This window comes from Tribolium castaneum, chromosome 2, assembly GCF_031307605.1.
Source record: "Tribolium castaneum strain GA2 chromosome 2, icTriCast1.1, whole genome shotgun sequence".
Classification (NCBI taxonomy): Eukaryota; Metazoa; Arthropoda; class Insecta; order Coleoptera; family Tenebrionidae; genus Tribolium; species Tribolium castaneum.
The window spans coordinates 16,809,371-16,829,969 of NC_087395.1; the positions used below are offsets into that span (position 1 = coordinate 16,809,371).

Genomic DNA, 20,599 nt, shown 5'->3' on the forward strand with positions numbered 1-20,599 from the left:
GAGTTTTTCACGTCTTTTGTAAAAACTGCTTTATTTTTGCTGCGACTGAAATACACTGCCGCTCAAAAAATTCCGGGTGTTACAACTAAGAGCTCTTATAACGTCTATCAAAAGGTATGGATGTGGATAATGTTTTCTTGAGGAATCTGAACATTTTTCATAAAGTGCCACTTTAAAGAAATTAAATAATTACAACAAAAAAAACAAACACTTAGTTGGAAAAATATATATTTTTTCAATAAACAATTACATAACTGGAACGACACAATATTCAATATTCACGTAATTTTTAAAGCACTTTCGGACATTTGCGTGCATGATGGAGCGCTTTTCCAGTTTTTTTTTCATTTTTCCTTGTTAAAACGTTAAAGTAAAAATCAGTATCAATATTTTTGCAAACATAGTTAAGTTTGGTGTGTTAGTGTGTTTATGCATACTATGTTATTGTTATCCTTAAACTTGTTTTTTAAACTCTTAACTTTACAGGTTCCTATCTCCTTATTTTTCTAAAATTAATCAAAACAATAAGATGCCAAATCAACAACAATGTTTCAAACTTTCATCAAATTAATGTGAGTGAATGTCTGAATTTATTTTGATGATTTTGCGTCGTCTGCATCCAAAGAAATTGGATTTTTGTGTGTGTAGATCACCTATTAACTGTTAACATTAACATTCTTTGCAAAATAACTGTCTAAAAGCTGATCTTAACAGTTCAGCTCTTTCGGTTTAAAAAACAGAAACTGTGCAACAATCGCAAACGAATACCTTTAAAAAGGTGTCAAAGAAACAAGAAATTGAGATCATGCTGTCACATTTGGCATTTTGAATTTCCCCAAAACTAAAAACGTGAACAAAAATGTGCGAAAACTACAACAAACCCCAAATCGACTACAAGAAAGAAAAGGACGAACTTTCCGAACTGTACAAAAACCGAATAATCTACTCGCTCCCAGTCCGCGCCGGCTACTGGTCAAACGAACTCGCAATCCGCGAACAGTTGGAATTTTCATACAACTACAAAAGAGAACACTGCCAGCTCCTCATCCAAAAAACCCGCAAAATGTTCCGCAACCTCCTGCGCCCCACTGTCCTCTCCTCCGACACGCCGCACATCGCCTACAACGTCAACTACCAGATCAAGTCGTACGGAATCAAGCAAACCCACCCCTGCGGCAAAGACAGCCTCCAGCCCTTGTACCTCTCGGGGGTCATAACCGAGCGCGAAATCGAGAGCACGCAGCACTTCACCCACGGCTGCGTCCTGACCGCCTCCCCGGACCGCAGCCCCTGCATCCGCAACACGTTCGTGTTCGTGGGCTGCGACTCGGACAAATCCGGGAATGTGAACTACGGCGAAGACGTCTACATTGAAATTAGCGGCAGCGGAGGCCCGCCTCTGTACGTCCAGTGCGAAAATTCCACGATGGACACCTTCGGCAAGCACCCAAGCCTGCGGCTAAGCCGAGTGCCGGACATTTACTGCCGATTTAAAATCCTCCACTGGAAGCCCCAACTGCGGGACGAGACCAGCGGCACGTTCGTGCTCTACAACACCTACGTCATCGTCCAGCACACGGCCTCTGGACACAACCTGGCCGCGGAGTTCCACAACTGGATGCCCACTTTTTTCGGGAGCGAGTGCGCGACCGCGTGCCACACGTTCCGGGACACCCACCGCATGGAAACTAGCGAGAACTTGTGGAAGATTGTGGGGCACGAGAAGACCGACCTGGACCACGTGCAGCTGGCGCAAATAGCGCCGAACTTGTGTGATAAAAAGGAATAGACGGTTTTAAAAATTTTATTAAGTCTTTTAATGAAAAACAACAACAAAATTCGGGCATTCGCAGCATACATACTTTCAAGCTTAATAAATAAAACACCGTTTGGAATTTTTATTACCTCGTCCAAATATCATCCATGGCCTTATCTGACAAATACTTATCTGGCAAAACTTTTAAAGTCTTCATTGTGTCTATGTAAAAAAATATTTCGGTTGTGACTAAGCCGTGCTGGGGGCCGCCGTTGTTTTGGATGTTCATTTTTAGGAGCTGGTCTCGAAGGCGCGACTTGAAGTTTTTGTGGATTATTTCGTAAATGTCGGTGACCTGGAGCAAATAATAGATCAAATAAAACCAAGTAAACAGACCAACAATGAGCAAATGTAAACACACTGCTTCGAAAAAAGTAAGGCGTTTGATTCATAATATTTTATCTGTTACACATTGGGTTTTCGTAAACTCGTGAGGGAATATTTAAACTTATATCCTAACGCCTAATGCATTTATTTTTTTACTAATGTACTGTAGAAAAATTCACCGATTACGTCCAAATTTGCTCTTTTTCAACCTTGTTTTCGAAGAACTTCATTAAGTCTGGCTGAAAACGCACCAAGTTGGATCTAAATTTTGGCTTGTTGTGACCGATTCTGCTTATTTCAGCACATTTGGTTGTAAATTGTTATTTGTAATTTTTCTGGACTTTCTCAAATAAGTTTTCAGTTTATTTTGTGGGAAACACGGACGAGATATCACAATATCAGTCATAAACACATTTATTTCACAAAATTTCACAAAAAATTTAACGAATATTTACGACGTTATTACAATTTTCGAATATTGTACAAGTTTTAGAAGTAAAACAGTGCTTGTAAGATAAGACGCATTTTAACAGTCGATATTGAGTCAAAAATAAAAACCATAAAATTTATTTTTCCAGTCTTTAAGCAGTATAACTAATTCTAAATTTTTCGTGAGATTTTCTTTTCTTGTTTTTATTTTTGTTTGTTTTTATTTTTTTTTTCTTGAGAGATCGGTGCATAACTTTCTTTTTATAATGAAAAAATTATAAGCTAAAAAGTTTTTTGCCTTCAGTTTTTAAATATTTTACAAATTTATTTTTATTTACATACACGGGTGTTTCACTTAACTTTACGAGGCTTGCGCCTAATGTTCGCTCCCAAATAACACTAGATAAAAAAATACATTTTATTAGTATTTTTGGAAACCCATGACAGTAGTTTTCAGACTAATAACTGTTTTTCACAAACAATTATCATAAGACGGCATGAATATGCTTCTAATCTATTTATCTTAATCACTAACTAAAAACGTTGTAATTTTTCGAAGGGGTGAACAAAATTTTTTCCAGTCTTTAAGCAGTATAACTAATTCTAAAATTTTCGTGAGATTTTCTTTTCTTATTTTAATTTTTTATTTTTATTTATATTTATATTTTATTTTTTTCTCGAGTGACCGACAATGACTTTCTTTTTATAATCAAAGGATTATAAGGCTAAAAAGTTTTTTGCTTTTAGTTTTTAAGTAATTTCCAAATTTATTTTTATTTATATACACGGGTGTTTCACATAACTTTACGAGGCTTGCGCCTAATGTTCGCTCCTAAATATACAAAAGTCACAGAACACTAGATAAAAAAAATACACATTTGATTAGTATTTTTGGAAACCCATGACAGTAGTTGTCAGACTAATAACTATTTTTCACAAACAATTATCATGAGACGGCATGAAAATGCTTCTAATTTATTTATCTTAATCACTAACTAACTAAAAACGTTGTAATTTTTCGAAGGGGTGGACAAACTAGAGAAGACTATCCAATTTTTCAAAATTTGTAATCAAGTTCGTATTGGAATATGTATTGTTGGTGGCATTTTACAGGCGCAGGTCTCGTCAAATTATGTGAAACACCTTGTATTGTTTATAGTTTTATTTTAATATTTTCTATTAATTTTACTTTGAGATTAAGTTGACTAGCTTCAAGCTAGACTTCGCCTCAGCATTCCGTGCTTAGAGCCCAAAGTTGTTGTTCTTGCTCTTGAATTTTGGCCATTTTTTTTGACTTAAAGTAAATTCAGTTGAAGCATTTTTCTTCTACTTACCGTAAATGTCTTGTTAAAAATACATCAAAAATGCACTACCCTGAACATTCTAGGAACCCAAAAAAAATTAAGCAATGGTAAGAAAAATTATTAAATCGGACACACCGTTTTGTCCGCACCTTTGCAGCAATTAGTTACCTGGATAAATAGTATGTTTTTTGTTAAAAATTATTTATTTATATTTTTATTAAACAATAATAAATGTTACATTTAATTATTCAGTTTTTGATAATTAAGATTCCTTTTCAACGAAATTCAATTCAATCAAAATGAAGGAAACAAAGATCCGAATAAAAGGCAATACATTTTTCAGAAAAATTACAAAGTGTATGTTCGTCCTATAAAAATGAGGAAACAATAAATAGCAGCAGAAATAGATGTCATAAACTAAGTGAGAGCAATTTTTCCCTCCCATGGTAATGTAAGATGTCTACACAATACCTAAATAAGTAAGCATTTAAAAATAATTAGTAGAGACAGCCAAATTAGGTTTATTTTTATACAAACTGAAGACTGTCAAAAGATGGAAAATGTCTAAGAAATAGTCGTAAAATTAAAGTCAGATTTCAATGTAAAATGTATGAAGATTGTAATTTTTTTCTTATTCCTCTCTTTTATGGAAATTGTTGGAGTATTCGTAAAGATTGGAAATAATTGAAAAATGGTAGATAGCTTAACAGTTTATTTACAACGTTTAAGTAACTTATGAACTTTTTGACTAAATAATTTAATATTACATTCCCGATATCATATCTCACGGGTTGGAACTGTAGTTTTTTTTTATAAATATATTTCACAAATTTCTTTTTGTTTTCTTATTACCAACAACCTCTTATTACAATAAAGAAACCTTCGCTTTCCTGTGCGCGGTTCTTGCTGAGTGTTTTTTTTTTTTAATTTGGTTTAAAATTTTATAACTCAGTGCGATAGTTTAACTTGGAACTTTTTCTGATAAACTGAGCTGCAATTTACTCGCAATCTTACCTAATTGCAATAGAAAAATACTTTTCTGTTTGATTACGTTACTCAATTACCCACCTGTTCCTCGGGCAAGACCGGGCTGACCGCTTCGTGCAACTTCGTCAGATGCCTCGACACATTCCTGAACGCTTTCGACGGCACGGGCGGCTTCGCATCCCATTCATTCAACTGATCCCCCAACAAACTATTCATAATCGACAAAACTTTGGTCTCCAGCTGTTGAATATGATGTCCGATATCTCTCTCCACCGCGTCAAACCCCCCGAGCGGGTCGCTGGTCAGCGCATTAAAATGCGCCCGAATGTGCGGGATCATCCACAAAACCATCTGCAACGACCTGGACGTCAGCGCCAAATTCGTCGTCGTTATCGTCTTCAGGCCGGCTGTCTTCAACGCACCTGCCCCCAGCACCAGCTGACAACTCCGCGAATTGAACGTTCGCAACAACTCGGTCAAATTGCGCCCGACTATGGGGGCCAGCAATTGCAAATTGTACGCACAAACACAATATTCACAAACTAGCTGTATGAGGATCAGCACGGTCCCCACCGTCGTGTAATCCTGCGAGCCGATTTTCAGGGCCGGTGCAGGTTTCTGTAATTTCTTTTCGTTGTTTTCCCCAGTTGGCGAACTCGGCAACGACTTGATCACATTCCCTAAAGCTAACTTGTCGACTAGCATTTGGATTTCTTGAGGCACTTCAGCGACTTTCCACCGTTCCGCGTCCAGAAGCATCGTGAGTTTGTTTTTGCGCTGGCTGTGGAATTTGTGGACGTAATTCCCGGCCTGGATTTTGAATGCCGCCCTCAAAGCGGCACTTTGCCGCCCACAAACCTTCTCGCACAGGTCGGTGAAGTTATCGACGATTGTCGATAATTCAGTGACCTGGACTGCTGTTATGGTCTGCTTGTCGGACTGAGTGCTGACTAATGAAGCTAACCGTTCATGGCAATAATCACAGATTGAGATTAATAAGTCTTTTAGTTTGATTTCCACGCGGTTGTGGTCTTCGAGACTTAGGAAACTTTCCGAGTCGCGGAGAGAGGGCGCTGATTTGAGGCCGGCGCTCGTATCTGCCGTTTCTTTGATGACGCTGTGAACGGATTTCACCCTCTGGACCAGCTTGCCTAAAAAAAACTTATACTGAGTGGACACGCAACAAATATAAAACTGATAGAACATGCAAACAATCAACGAAAACTACATGTTAAAAAAATTACTCGTTTTACCAACTAGAGCTGATTATACAATTCTCGACTCAATTCGATGATATTTTTTGTGATTTTTGACCAAACTCCGTCTGAAAAAAATGCTTAAACCAGCTCAAACAGCAAAATTGTCGATTTATCGGCTTATTTTTGACGAAAATTTAACGTAATAATTGCCTTTCTTTATAGAAAATGTTTTAATAAAACGCAAAAATATTATTATACTGTTATTTATTACTTAATTTGATCATTTTTCAATCTAGTTCAGCAAAAATTAACTAAAAAAAAACAGTCATCATCTTAAAAACGTGTCTGGAATCTTAGATACTCAAAAAATACAAAAGATACCGTGCATTTTCAAGCAAATTTGTTGATTTTCCAGTTTATTTTTGGCGAAATTTCACTAAACAATTGAGTTTCTGCTTGAAAAATGTACTGAATATAAAAGAAAGTAAAACTAATGTCATCGAGGAGTAAACCGCAGGAGAAATCTGTATACAAAATAAAAAAAACCTTGAGAAAATCAAAAGAAATCAGGAGAAATCAGAAGAAATCTTCAAAAAATGTACACGCGCTGTTGAGGTTGTGTGTAGGAAGGCTTATGCGGTGATGGAACTGAGCATATGGTTTCACCCATTTATACAGAAATTTCAAATAAATAAGTCAATTAGGAAAACAATAAAAAGAATTAGTATATTGTTTGTAGAGTACAAAAGTTAAAGACAGTAATTTTTCAATCAATAAAAAAAATCCACACCTGCATTAAAAATCTGAAAAAAGCTTTAATGAACTGAGACTGTTGAAGATTATTTTCATGTGCTTTTTTGTGAAAATGCTTTGAAAAATTGTAACTATTCACCAATTAAATGTTTTACCCACAATGAGTTTAGAAAATCTGGTAAAGTTTCTAGTTTCAAATTAGATGCAGGTGCTTACAGGCGACAGGAGATATTCAAAAACAATTCCAGCCAATATTTTTACTAGAACGATTTCCTGAGAAACTAGGGTTACAAAGGTGTCTAAACTTATAAGTAAAAAACATGTTTGTGCAAAAAGCAACAGTGAGATTAAATTTTGCAATTTTTCGACTTATTCTTGATAAAATTTAGCAAAATAATCACCTTTCTGCACAAACACGTGCTAATAAAATGCACAACCGGTAAAATAACTGGCATTTACGTTGTACAACTGGAAAACGTGCAAAGACGTTTCTTAAAATATCTGGCGTTTCTCTCTGATGGTGTTTATCCAATACAAGGTGTTGACGAACAAATACTATTAGATAGGTTTCAACTTCAATCCCTACAGCTTCGTCGCATTTGTATTGCCATAAAATTTTTATATAATCTACTCCATAACAAGATTGATTGTAGTGAATTACTAAATCAACTTTCTTTCACTGTTCCACGGCTTAATTCGCGCTCAACTCCCACTTTTTATATAGGTATAAGTCGCGTTAATTTAGCTCTGAAAGCTCCTATTACTGTTATGTCTTCTTACTTTAATAAAATTTGTAGTCGTTGTGATATACATAGTGATAATTTAGCTGTTATTATTAATACTGTCTGCTTGGCATATAAAGATTACGTATAAAATGTGTATGTTAGGTTGTTTTTGCAATTGTAACTAGTGTTTATTGTATTTTAGTTTTAATTGTATTTTAATTTTTTTTTCCTGTAATTGGGTTATGTACCTGTTGGAAAAATAAACTTATTATTATTATTATTATTATTATTATTATTTTCGACCCAATTTAATGATTTTTCGGTTCAAAATACATGTTAAGAAAACAGAGCGTTGATCTGACTATTTTAGACGCTCGACAAATGCAAAAAATTGTATATTTTCAAAATAATTTGATGATTTTTCAGTTAATTTTTGATGAAATTTTGCTAAATAACTGAGTTTCTGGATGAGCATGGGCTAGAAATGCTAATTTTAGACTTAATTTCATGATTATTTAGAAAATAAAAAATTGCTCTATTTTTGAAGTATTCTGGAAATTTTATGGTTTACTTTTGACAAAATCTTCATAAATAATTGCGTTTCTGGCTCACGTATGTACAAGTATCTAATATTTTTGACCCAATTTAGTAATAACTTAAAAAACCTCACGAAAAAACTGAGTTTGTGACCAAAAACGTGTTTAAGCACTCGATAAAAGCAAATATAACACAAGTTTCGACACAATTCGAGGCTTTATTGAAGAAAAGTTTAAGCAAAATTTCATGAAAAAATTAGTACCTGAAAAAAATAACAAAAATAACAGAATTTTCGACCCAATTCGACGATTTTTCGGCTTATCTGTGACGAAAATCTAGTGAAATTATTGCCTTTCTGGGTGGAAACGTGATAATAAAACTCAAAAAAGTTAAATTCAGTAATTTTCGATCCTTAACCAATTTAGTGGATTTTTAGCTTGATTAATTAATAATTATGGATCTACTGCAAAAAAATTAAATTAAGTTTGAAAACGTGCATAAACTTTTGGACGCTCGATAAAAGCAAATATCACACAATCAAGCAAGAGCTTAAACGTTAACAAAAAGAAAAGAAACAAAATTTTCATCTAAATACGGCAATTACCAGATTACTTTTAACGAAATTTATTGAAATATGTAATTGTTCAGTAAAAATGACAAAGTACTCGAGAACTAAATTTAGCTACTTCAAAAAAAGTATGTGCAACCGTCAAGGTTTATCCGTCGTTTAGGCGGTTTTGAACGTCTTTGGGGCCTAAATAGCTGTCAAAGAAAAAATGTGGTCGTACCTTTTGTAGAAAATTTTATTCACCACAACTTTCTTTTGCACGTTGTTTTTGCATCTTTAAGCATATTCATAGCATTTTTAAAAATGTACGACAAAACGCAAGTTAATATAGATTTTTAACACTCCCTCAGTCCAAAATTATGATACACAACTTAAGTACAATTGAACAACATTAAAAAAAATAAAATATAACATAATTATTTTTCCTCATCATCTTTGTCGTGAAAATTTTAGACGTCAGTTTTTCTCAGCTTATTAAAATAAAAGTCTTGATGTGTTTTTCCCAAGCAGTTAGTGAACTACTTAAATTAATTAAAACTACTAATTAAAATTATGAAATCACTGTCACTCCGCTACACTAAATTTTGGATACAGATTATTTTGTAGTTACGTATTTTTCTCTCGAATTGTAATAATACATCAATCTTTTACCCACCCAGCGCTTCACTTGCCAGCGTCAGCACCCTCAACCAATGCGCGGCGTCCATACTGGGGGCCACCTCCCCCGACCCCGTCATCTCCATATCATCCTCAACATCCGCCAACTGTTCAATCAGCAACTGTTTGAGTAAAGTCTGAGCCGCAGTGACAGCCTCCTGCTTATACGTCTCCAAAAATTGCAAATTGTTCTGTCGCAACAGCCCCGCGACCAAACTAACCAACCTCTCCTGCTCCAAAACCCCACCTTCCGCCTCCAAAGGCCGGTGCAAATCGGCGGCAGCGTATCTCTCAAACTCCGTACTCAACATCTTATCAATCAACTTCGACATTTCTTTAAGCTGCGAGGGCAAGTGCCGCAGACTAGTAACCCCAGCCAGCTCCTTCGACAGCACCTCCTGGGTGCTCGAAATAAGTTCGAGGGCTGCGACGTAATCCGACGAGCTCAGGAGGAGCTGGAGAGTGGGCTGTGTTTGTAAAACAGTTGCCATTAACTTGAGCTTGTCGACGAGCTTGCCGTGGTTGGCCTTGGCCCTGGCCAGGCCTACGAGCTTGAGGGAGTCCTTCGCGAGGGTTTTGTCCACCTTTTGCACTTTCGAGCGCAAGGTTTGCACCTCCGTGTGGGCAACTCCCATCTGCTCCATGATGGTGTCGTGCGAGGTCATGGCGTGGAAAAAAGCCCCCGACTTTTGCGACACCTGCTTGGCAATTTGCACCTCGACGATGTCCAAGTAATGACTCAACTCCTCCTGCAGGACGTAGTCCTGGTCCCGGTCGTTTCCGTGGAAAACTTGCGCGAACACTGCGGGATCGTTCAGAGGGAAATGCTGCCGCAGGAAAATCTCGGGGATTGATTCGACGCTAACCTCGCCGTTGATGAGGTCCGCCTTCGTTCGAGTTTTCACATGATTCGCCTCGAGCTTGCTCTGGGAGAGCCGAATGTGCCGCTTGTACCGTTTGCCGATCTTGCGAACGTAGCCATCGAAGTGCGAGTAGGTTATTTCGGGCAGGAAGGGGCTTTTCTCGATTTGGGTCTTCTCGACGAATGTGTCGCCCCATGTCTTGACGAAGAAATTCGACTGTTTGCCGCGATTGGGGTCGTTTAGGACGGCCGGGAGGTTTTGAGCAGCGGAGTATAAGGACCACTGCTCAACAGCTGGCGTCATGTCACTCATAAGACCCGGGGGACTACCCCGTTTTGTATTTCTTCATTTTGGGGGACACAATTATTTGAGACACATCTGTATCAGGTGATAAAACCACTACTTTGACAACTCATGTCATGAAAAAATCAACTGTCAGGTTTAAACGTCAAATGACAGGTCTACCAATGCGATTACATGTCGGTAAAGACAGCACCAAAAATGGTGCTGACACCATGAACATTACAGTCGACCAGACAATCGCTGCGCGCAAACTTTTTTTTTCACCTACTTTATATCTTGCAATTTTCTTTATTTCTGCCGTAGATTAAGCCCTTCGACTGTTTTTTTCGAATGCTTTGGAAGCTGTTTCTGGTGGTAGCTCTTAACAGTGTCCCAAAGTAAAGCAAAAAAGAAGTTGTGAGTGTATACATAACAATTAAATATAAGGATACTTTTTGAAAAAAGGGTGGAAACAGTATTCAGAATGGTCCCCGAAGGGCGAATCAGTTATTACAGGAAATGAGGAAAATAGTAAAAATAATGAATAAGAATTTTGCAAAATGCTTTTATAGAAAAGTTGTTGTAGTTTATGTTTTATTACCTGGTAAACTTAACACACGTGAATACGCCCTTTATGAACGATTAAACATCCTTTTCTTGAAAATGTTTAACACGAAAAGTTCATTTTTGCCCTATATACATTTCAATAAATCGCACTAAAGTTTATGTCGTTGACTCAAGGTAGATTTATCTGCCCTTAAACACATTTAATAATAATTAATAACGCTCTAAAAGAGCACAAAATGCATAAAAGTGAAATTTTTAACGTTTCCTGTTGATAACATAACCCTACTTTTAAAACCGAATTTTCTGGAGACTTAAAATTAACACAATTTGTGGCGATACCACTAATTTTCACATCACCGGCTCGTTTGCACACATAAAAGGAGGAAAACAGTGAAAATAATAAATAAGAATTTTGCAAAATGCTTTTATAGAAAAGTTGTACTTTATGTTTTATTATATGGTAAACTTAACAACAGACGTTAACACGCCCTTTATAAACGATTAAACACCCTTTTTCATGAAAAGGTTGACAGGAGAAGTTCATTTTTCAATAAATCTCACTGAAGTTTATGTCGTTGACTCAAGGTAGATTTGTCTGCCCTTAAACATATTCAACAATAATTAATAACGCTCTAAAAGTGCAGAAAAGCACACAAAATCCATTAAAGTTACAATTTGACACTTCAGAAGGGAGCCTAATAACCCTAACACTACTTTCTGAAATTTTGTCTCTATCTGACAATAACACATAACAAAGGTAGAGATTTCGTCCCTAAATATCCTATCAAAACGCTCTGAAAGGGCAGAAATTGAAACAAAATTCATAAAAGTGTAAATTTTGCCATTTCCAGGTAACAACATAACCCTAGTTTTCGAACCTACCGAATTTTCAACAAAACAAAACAAACAATTTGTGGCTATACGCATTGCGATACCACTAATTTTCGCACCAAAATTTTACATTGCCAGTTTCTGTTTAAATAAAAACATGCATTTATATTTTTCCATTAACTGCGTGCGAAACTTTTATAATTTTAGATGTTTTAGGCAATTACATTCGTCATAATTAATTTTTCTAGATCAATGCGGTTCAATTTTGAATAATTCTGTGTATGAATGTTTCTAAATTTGATGGATTTTGCCAGTGAATATTTCTGGTAATGAACTGTTTTAGACTTGTGTGACGTCACATCCGTGACGTGTGCCGAGGTTAGGTGTGCGACGCAGGCGGCGAGAGCGCTTCAGTCGACAGCGAGCAGCGGCATGGGTCAGATCGGAAGCGGGAGCGGGAGGCGAGGCGAAGCAAGGTAAGGCGGTTTATTTAAATTATTGTGTATTGTGCCGTTTCGTTCAATTTATTCAGTTTGTTACTTGCCGTTGTCGCGAACGGACGTGTGCTCAAGCAAATCTAAATTTTCCGGTTTAAATTTTAAATTCGGTGACTAGTGATCGCGTTTGAGTGACAAATTTAATTGCAAATACAATGTTGTGCACACCGGCTCTAAATGCGGTGTTGAAAAGTCATAGTTTGAGTGACTCATTTTAAATACAGTAACTATAAATAAATGAAAATACTTAAATAATTTATTGCCATGTATTAATTTTGCCTTTAATTTCAATGAATGAAAGTGGCTTGCTCAAAATTTAAAGCAAATAAACATTTTTTTTTTTTGGTTTCATTATTATTATTATTATTTTTAATGCTACAAACGGTAGCCAACGTGGAAGCGATATGAAGGTACGTCCATTTTATTTCTGTGTTGTTGTCTTTTTATTTCACAAACCAATAATTCCTTAAAATTTAATTGCAATTACAATGTTGTATACACCGGCTCTAAATGCGGTGTTGAAAAGTCATAGTTTGAGTGACTCATTTTAAATATAGTAACTATAAATAAAATCAAACACTCAAACAATTTAATGCCACATAATAATTTTCTCTTTAATTTCAATGAATCAAAGTGGCTTGCTCAAAATTTAATGCAAATAAACATTTTTTTTTGGTTTCATTTTTATTATTTTTTTTAATGCTACAAACGGTAGCCAACGTGGAAGCGATGTGAAGGTAGGTGTATTTTATTGCTGTGTCGTATTTATTTATTTCACAAAACAATAATTTCATAAAATTTAATTGCAATTACAATGATATTTTGAGTTACATATTTTAAATACAGTAACTATAAATAAAGCCAAACACTCAAATAGTTTATTGCCACGTAATAATTTTGTTTTTAATTTCAATTAATGAAAGTGGCTTGCTCAAAATTTAATGCAAATAAACATTTTTTTTTGGTTTTATTATTATTTTTTTTTTAATGCTACAAACGGTAGCCAACGTGGAAGCGATATGAAGGTAGGTGTATTTATTTACTGAAGTTTTGAATTTGAATTGCCACATATTAAAACGTATTGTGTATTTTTTATTTTGTTTAATATTGACAAACGTTGCTTGTTGTAACTTTCTTGCAAATAAAGGTTTTTTATTGGTGTTGTTTTTATTTTTTAATGTCTTGCTACAAACAGTAGCCAACGCAGAAGCCATGTGAAGGTAGGTGCATTTTTTTGCGTTTTATCTTGTGATGTGTTGAATTTAATAGCTTGTGTGCCATATATTATACCGTATTGTGTATCCTTTATTCTGTATAATATTTATTAATGTCGCTTGTTGTAACTTTCCTACAAATTAATTTTTTTTGTTGGTTGTGTTTTTAATTTATTTTTTAGGTTTTGCTACAAATGGTAGCAGATGCAGTTTAAAGGTAAGAGCATTTATTTAACGCCAAGTGAAAAAACTTTGATTTTTGTGTACTATTTTTTCATTTCACAAACCAATAATTCTTTTATTCCCTTCATTTTCAAATAATCATTGTTTACCTCATCCTTATATCCTTTTTTCCTGGCAAGAATGCTCTAAACCTCCACGTGGTTCTTGCCGGACAAATTAGTTATTGACTAATTTGACCAATTAGAGCAATCCTTAAATATAACATTGTTGATTATTTTTTACAGCCGTAAAATTATGTCGCTTGTTGTAATTTTCATGCAAATAAAGATTTTTTTATAGATGTTTTTTTTTAATTTTTTTTTATGCTACAAACGGTAGCCAACGTGGAAGCGATATGAAGGTAAGGTGTATTTTATTGCTGTGTCGTATTTATTTATTTCACAAAACAATAATTTCATAAAATTTAATTGCAATTACAATGATATTTTGAGTTACAAATTTTAAATACAGTAACTATAAATAAAATCAAACACTCAAATAATTATTGCCACGTATTAATTTTGCCTTTAAATTTAATGAATGAAAGTGGCTTGCTCAAAATTTAAAGCAAATAAACATTTTTTTTGGTTTCATTATTATTATTATTTTTTTAATGCTACAAATGGTAGCCAACGTGGAAGCGATATGAAGGTAAGGTGTATTTTATTGCTGTGTCGTATTTATTTATTTCACAAAACAATAATTTCATAAAATTTAATTGCAATTACAATGATATTTTGAGTTACAAATTTTAAATACAGTAACTATAAATAAAATCAAACACTCAAATAATTTATTGCCACGTAATAATTTTGTTTTTAATTTCAATTAATGAAAGTGGCTTGCTCAAAATTTAAAGCAGATAAACATTTTTTTTGGTTTCATTTTTATTATTATTTTTTTTATGCTACAAACGGTAGCCAACGTGGAAGCGATATGAAGGTAAGGTGTATTTTATTGCTGTGTCGTATTTATTTATTTCACAAAACAATAATTTCATAAAATTTAATTGCAATTACAATGATATTTTGAGTTACAAATTTTAAATACAGTAACTATAAATAAAATCAAACACTCAAATAATTTATTGCCACGTAATAATTTTGTTTTTAATTTCAATTAATGAAAGTGGCTTGCTCAAAATTTAAAGCAGATAAACATTTTTTTTGGTTTCATTTTTATTATTATTTTTTTTATGCTACAAACGGTAGCCAACGTGGAAGCGATATGAAGGGAAGGTGTATTTTATTGCTGTGTCGTATTTATTTATTTCACAAAACAATAATTTCATAAAATTTAATTGCAATTACAATGATATTTTGAGTTACAAATTTTAAATACAGTAACTATAAATAAAATCAAACACTCAAATAGTTTATTGCCACGTAATAATTTTGTTTTTAATTTCAATTAATGAAAGTGGCTTGCTCAAAATTTAAAGCAGATAAACATTTTTTTTGGTTTCATTTTTATTATTATTTTTTTTATGCTACAAACGGTAGCCAACGTGGAAGCGATATGAAGGTAAGGTGTATTTTATTGCTGTGTCGTATTTATTTATTTCACAAAACAATAATTTCATAAAATTTAATTGCAATTACAATGATATTTTGAGTTACAAATTTTAAATACAGTAACTATAAATAAAATCAAACACTCAAATAATTATTGCCACGTATTAATTTTGCCTTTAAATTTAATGAATGAAAGTGGCTTGCTCAAAATTTAAAGCAAATAAACATTTTTTTTTGGTTTCATTATTATTATTATTTTTTTAATGCTACAAATGGTAGCCAACGTGGAAGCGATATGAAGGTAAGGTGTATTTTATTGCTGTGTCGTATTTATTTATTTCACAAAACAATAATTTCATAAAATTTAATTGCAATTACAATGATATTTTGAGTTACATATTTTAAATACAGTAACTATAAATAAAATCAAACACTCAAATAGTTTATTGCCACGTAATAATTTTGTTTTTAATTTCAATTAATGAAAGTGGCTTGCTCAAAATTTAAAGCAGATAAACATTTTTTTTGGTTTCATTTTTATTATTATTTTTTTTATGCTACAAACGGTAGCCAACGTGGAAGCGATATGAAGGGAAGGTGTATTTTATTGCTGTGTCGTATTTATTTATTTCACAAAACAATAATTTCATAAAATTTAATTGCAATTACAATGATATTTTGAGTTACTAATATTAAATACAGTAACTATAAATAAAATCAAACACTCAAATAATTATTGCCACGTATTAATTTTGCCTTTAAATTCAATGAATGAAAGTGGCTTGCTCAAAATTTAAAGCAAATAAACATTTTTTTTGGTTTCATTTTTATTATTATTTTTTTTATGCTACAAACGGTAGCCAACGTGGAAGCGATATGAAGGTAAGGTGTATTTTATTGCTGTGTCGTATTTATTTATTTCACAAAACAATAATTTCATAAAATTTAATTGCAATTACAATGATATTTTGAGTTACAAATTTTAAATACAGTAACTATAAATAAAATCAAACACTCAAATAATTATTGCCACGTATTAATTTTGCCTTTAAATTTAATGAATGAAAGTGGCTTGCTCAAAATTTAAAGCAAATAAACATTTTTTTTTGGTTTCATTATTATTATTATTTTTTTAATGCTACAAATGGTAGCCAACGTGGAAGCGATATGAAGGTAAGGTGTATTTTATTGCTGTGTCGTATTTATTTATTTCACAAAACAATAATTTCATAAAATTTAATTGCAATTACAATGATATTTTGAGTTACATATTTTAAATACAGTAACTATAAATAAAATCAAACACTCAAATAGTTTATTGCCACGTAATAATTTTGTTTTTAATTTCAATTAATGAAAGTGGCTTGCTCAAAATTTAAAGCAGATAAACATTTTTTTTGGTTTCATTTTTATTATTATTTTTTTTATGCTACAAACGGTAGCCAACGTGGAAGCGATATGAAGGTAAGGTGTATTTTATTGCTGTGTCGTATTTATTTATTTCACAAAACAATAATTTCATAAAATTTAATTGCAATTACAATGATATTTTGAGTTACATATTTTAAATACAGTAACTATAAATAAAATCAAACACTCAAATAGTTTATTGCCACGTAATAATTTTGTTTTTAATTTCAATTAATGAAAGTGGCTTGCTCAAAATTTAAAGCAGATAAACATTTTTTTTGGTTTCATTTTTATTATTATTTTTTTTATGCTACAAACGGTAGCCAACGTGGAAGCGATATGAAGGTAAGGTGTATTTTATTGCTGTGTCGTATTTATTTATTTCACAAAACAATAATTTCATAAAATTTAATTGCAATTACAATGATATTTTGAGTTACATATTTTAAATACAGTAACTATAAATAAAATCAAACACTCAAATAGTTTATTGCCACGTAATAATTTTGTTTTTAATTTCAATTAATGAAAGTGGCTTGCTCAAAATTTAAAGCAAATAAACATTTTTTTTTGGTTTCATTTTTATTATTATTTTTTTTATGCTACAAACGGTAGCCAACGTGGAAGCGATATGAAGGTAAGGTGTATTTTATTGCTGTGTCGTATTTATTTATTTCACAAAACAATAATTTCATAAAATTTAATTGCAATTACAATGATATTTTGAGTTACAAATTTTAAATACAGTAACTATAAATAAAATCAAACACTCAAATAATTTATTGCCACGTAATAATTTTGTTTTTAATTTCAATTAATGAAAGTGGCTTGCTCAAAATTTAAAGCAGATAAACATTTTTTTTGGTTTCATTTTTATTATTATTTTTTTTATGCTACAAACGGTAGCCAACGTGGAAGCGATATGAAGGGAAGGTGTATTTTATTGCTGTGTCGTATTTATTTATTTCACAAAACAATAATTTCATAAAATTTAATTGCAATTACAATGATATTTTGAGTTACTAATATTAAATACAGTAACTATAAATAAAATCAAACACTCAAATAATTATTGCCACGTATTAATTTTGCCTTTAAATTCAATGAATGAAAGTGGCTTGCTCAAAATTTAAAGCAAATAAACATTTTTTTTGGTTTCATTTTTATTATTATTTTTTTTATGCTACAAACGGTAGCCAACGTGGAAGCGATATGAAGGGAAGGTGTATTTTATTGCTGTGTCGTATTTATTTATTTCACAAAACAATAATTTCATAAAATTTAATTGCAATTACAATGATATTTTGAGTTACAAATTTTAAATACAGTAACTATAAATAAAATCAAACACTCAAATAATTATTGCCACGTATTAATTTTGCCTTTAAATTTAATGAATGAAAGTGGCTTGCTCAAAATTTAAAGCAAATAAACATTTTTTTTTGGTTTCATTATTATTATTATTTTTTTAATGCTACAAATGGTAGCCAACGTGGAAGCGATATGAAGGTAAGGTGTATTTTATTGCTGTGTCGTATTTATTTATTTCACAAAACAATAATTTCATAAAATTTAATTGCAATTACAATGATATTTTGAGTTACATATTTTAAATACAGTAACTATAAATAAAATCAAACACTCAAATAGTTTATTGCCACGTAATAATTTTGTTTTTAATTTCAATTAATGAAAGTGGCTTGCTCAAAATTTAAAGCAAATAAACATTTTTTTTGGTTTCATTTTTATTATTATTTTTTTTATGCTACAAACGGTAGCCAACGTGGAAGCGATATGAAGGTAAGGTGTATTTTATTGCTGTGTCGTATTTATTTATTTCACAAAACAATAATTTCATAAAATTTAATTGCAATTACAATGATATTTTGAGTTACATATTTTAAATACAGTAACTATAAATAAAATCAAACACTCAAATAGTTTATTGCCACGTAATAATTTTGTTTTTAATTTCAATTAATGAAAGTGGCTTGCTCAAAATTTAAAGCAGATAAACATTTTTTTTGGTTTCATTTTTATTATTATTTTTTTTATGCTACAAACGGTAGCCAACGTGGAAGCGATATGAAGGTAAGGTGTATTTTATTGCTGTGTCGTATTTATTTATTTCACAAAACAATAATTTCATAAAATTTAATTGCAATTACAATGATATTTTGAGTTACATATTTTAAATACAGTAACTATAAATAAAATCAAACACTCAAATAGTTTATTGCCACGTAATAATTTTGTTTTTAATTTCAATTAATGAAAGTGGCTTGCTCAAAATTTAAAGCAGATAAACATTTTTTTTGGTTTCATTTTTATTATTATTTTTTTTATGCTACAAACGGTAGCCAACGTGGAAGCGATATGAAGGTAAGGTGTATTTTATTGCTGTGTCGTATTTATTTATTTCACAAAACAATAATTTCATAAAATTTAATTGCAATTACAATGATATTTTGAGTTACATATTTTAAATACAGTAACTATAAATAAAATCAAACACTCAAATAGTTTATTGCCACGTAATAATTTTGTTTTTAATTTCAATTAATGAAAGTGGCTTGCTCAAAATTTAAAGCAAATAAACATTTTTTTTTGGTTTCATTTTTATTATTATTTTTTTTATGCTACAAACGGTAGCCAACGTGGAAGCGATATGAAGGTAAGGTGTATTTTATTGCTGTGTCGTATTTATTTATTTCACAAAACAATAATTTCATAAAATTTAATTGCAATTACAATGATATTTTGAGTTACAAATTTTAAATACAGTAACTATAAATAAAATCAAACACTCAAATAATTTATTGCCACGTAATAATTTTGTTTTTAATTTCAATTAATGAAAGTGGCTTGCTCAAAATTTAAAGCAGATAAACATTTTTTTTGGTTTCATTTTTATTATTATTTTTTTTATGCTACAAACGGTAGCCAACGTGGAAGCGATATGAAGGTAAGGTGTATTTTATTGCTGTGTCGTATTTATTTATTTCACAAAACAATAATTTCATAAAATTTAATTGCAATTACAATGATATTTTGAGTTACATATTTTAAATACAGTAACTATAAATAAAATCAAACACTCAAATAGTTTATTGCCACGTAATAATTTTGTTTTTAATTTCAATTAATGAAAGTGGCTTGCTCAAAATTTAAAGCAGATAAACATTTTTTTTGGTTTCATTTTTATTATTATTTTTTTTATGCTACAAACGGTAGCCAACGTGGAAGCGATATGAAGGTAAGGTGTATTTTATTGCTGTGTCGTATTTATTTATTTCACAAAACAATAATTTCATAAAATTTAATTGCAATTACAATGATATTTTGAGTTACAAATTTTAAATACAGTAACTATAAATAAAATCAAACACTCAAATAATTTATTGCCACGTAATAATTTTGTTTTTAATTTCAATTAATGAAAGTGGCTTGCTCAAAATTTAAAGCAGATAAACATTTTTTTTGGTTTCATTTTTATTATTATTTTTTTTATGCTACAAACGGTAGCCAACGTGGAAGCGATATGAAGGTAAGGTGTATTTTATTGCTGTGTCGTATTTATTTATTTCACAAAACAATAATTTCATAAAATTTAATTGCAATTACAATGATATTCTGAGTTACATATTTTAAATACAGTAACTATAAATAAAATCAAACACTCAAATAGTTTATTGCCACGTAATAATTTTGTTTTTAATTTCAATTAATGAAAGTGGCTTGCTCAAAATTTAAAGCAGATAAACATTTTTTTTGGTTTCATTTTTATTATTATTTTTTTTATGCTACAAACGGTAGCCAACGTGGAAGCGATATGAAGGTAAGGTGTATTTTATTGCTGTGTCGTATTTATTTATTTCACAAAACAATAATTTCATA

At 31.8% G+C, this 20,599-nt stretch overlaps 2 protein-coding genes across 2 annotated transcripts; one reads left to right on the plus strand and one right to left on the minus strand.

Annotated features, from left to right (window-relative positions):
• The first annotated feature begins 430 nt into the window (after positions 1 to 430).
• Positions 431 to 1,807, plus strand: LOC661779 (uncharacterized protein). Its single transcript, XM_967920.4, has one exon. It carries the CDS (start codon positions 860 to 862, stop codon positions 1,787 to 1,789), a length of 930 nt encoding a protein of 309 aa, XP_973013.1. The 5' UTR covers positions 431 to 859; the 3' UTR covers positions 1,790 to 1,807.
• On the minus strand, positions 1,791 to 10,632 carry scat (scattered). The gene is made up of 3 exons (XM_967953.4): positions 9,301 to 10,632; positions 4,945 to 6,014; positions 1,791 to 2,111 (listed from the first exon to the last, which is right to left on the minus strand). Exons 1-3 carry the CDS (start codon positions 10,475 to 10,477, stop codon positions 1,902 to 1,904), a joined length of 2,457 nt encoding a protein of 818 aa, XP_973046.2. The 5' UTR covers positions 10,478 to 10,632; the 3' UTR covers positions 1,791 to 1,901.
• Positions 10,633 to 20,599: the final 9,967 nt, after the last annotated feature.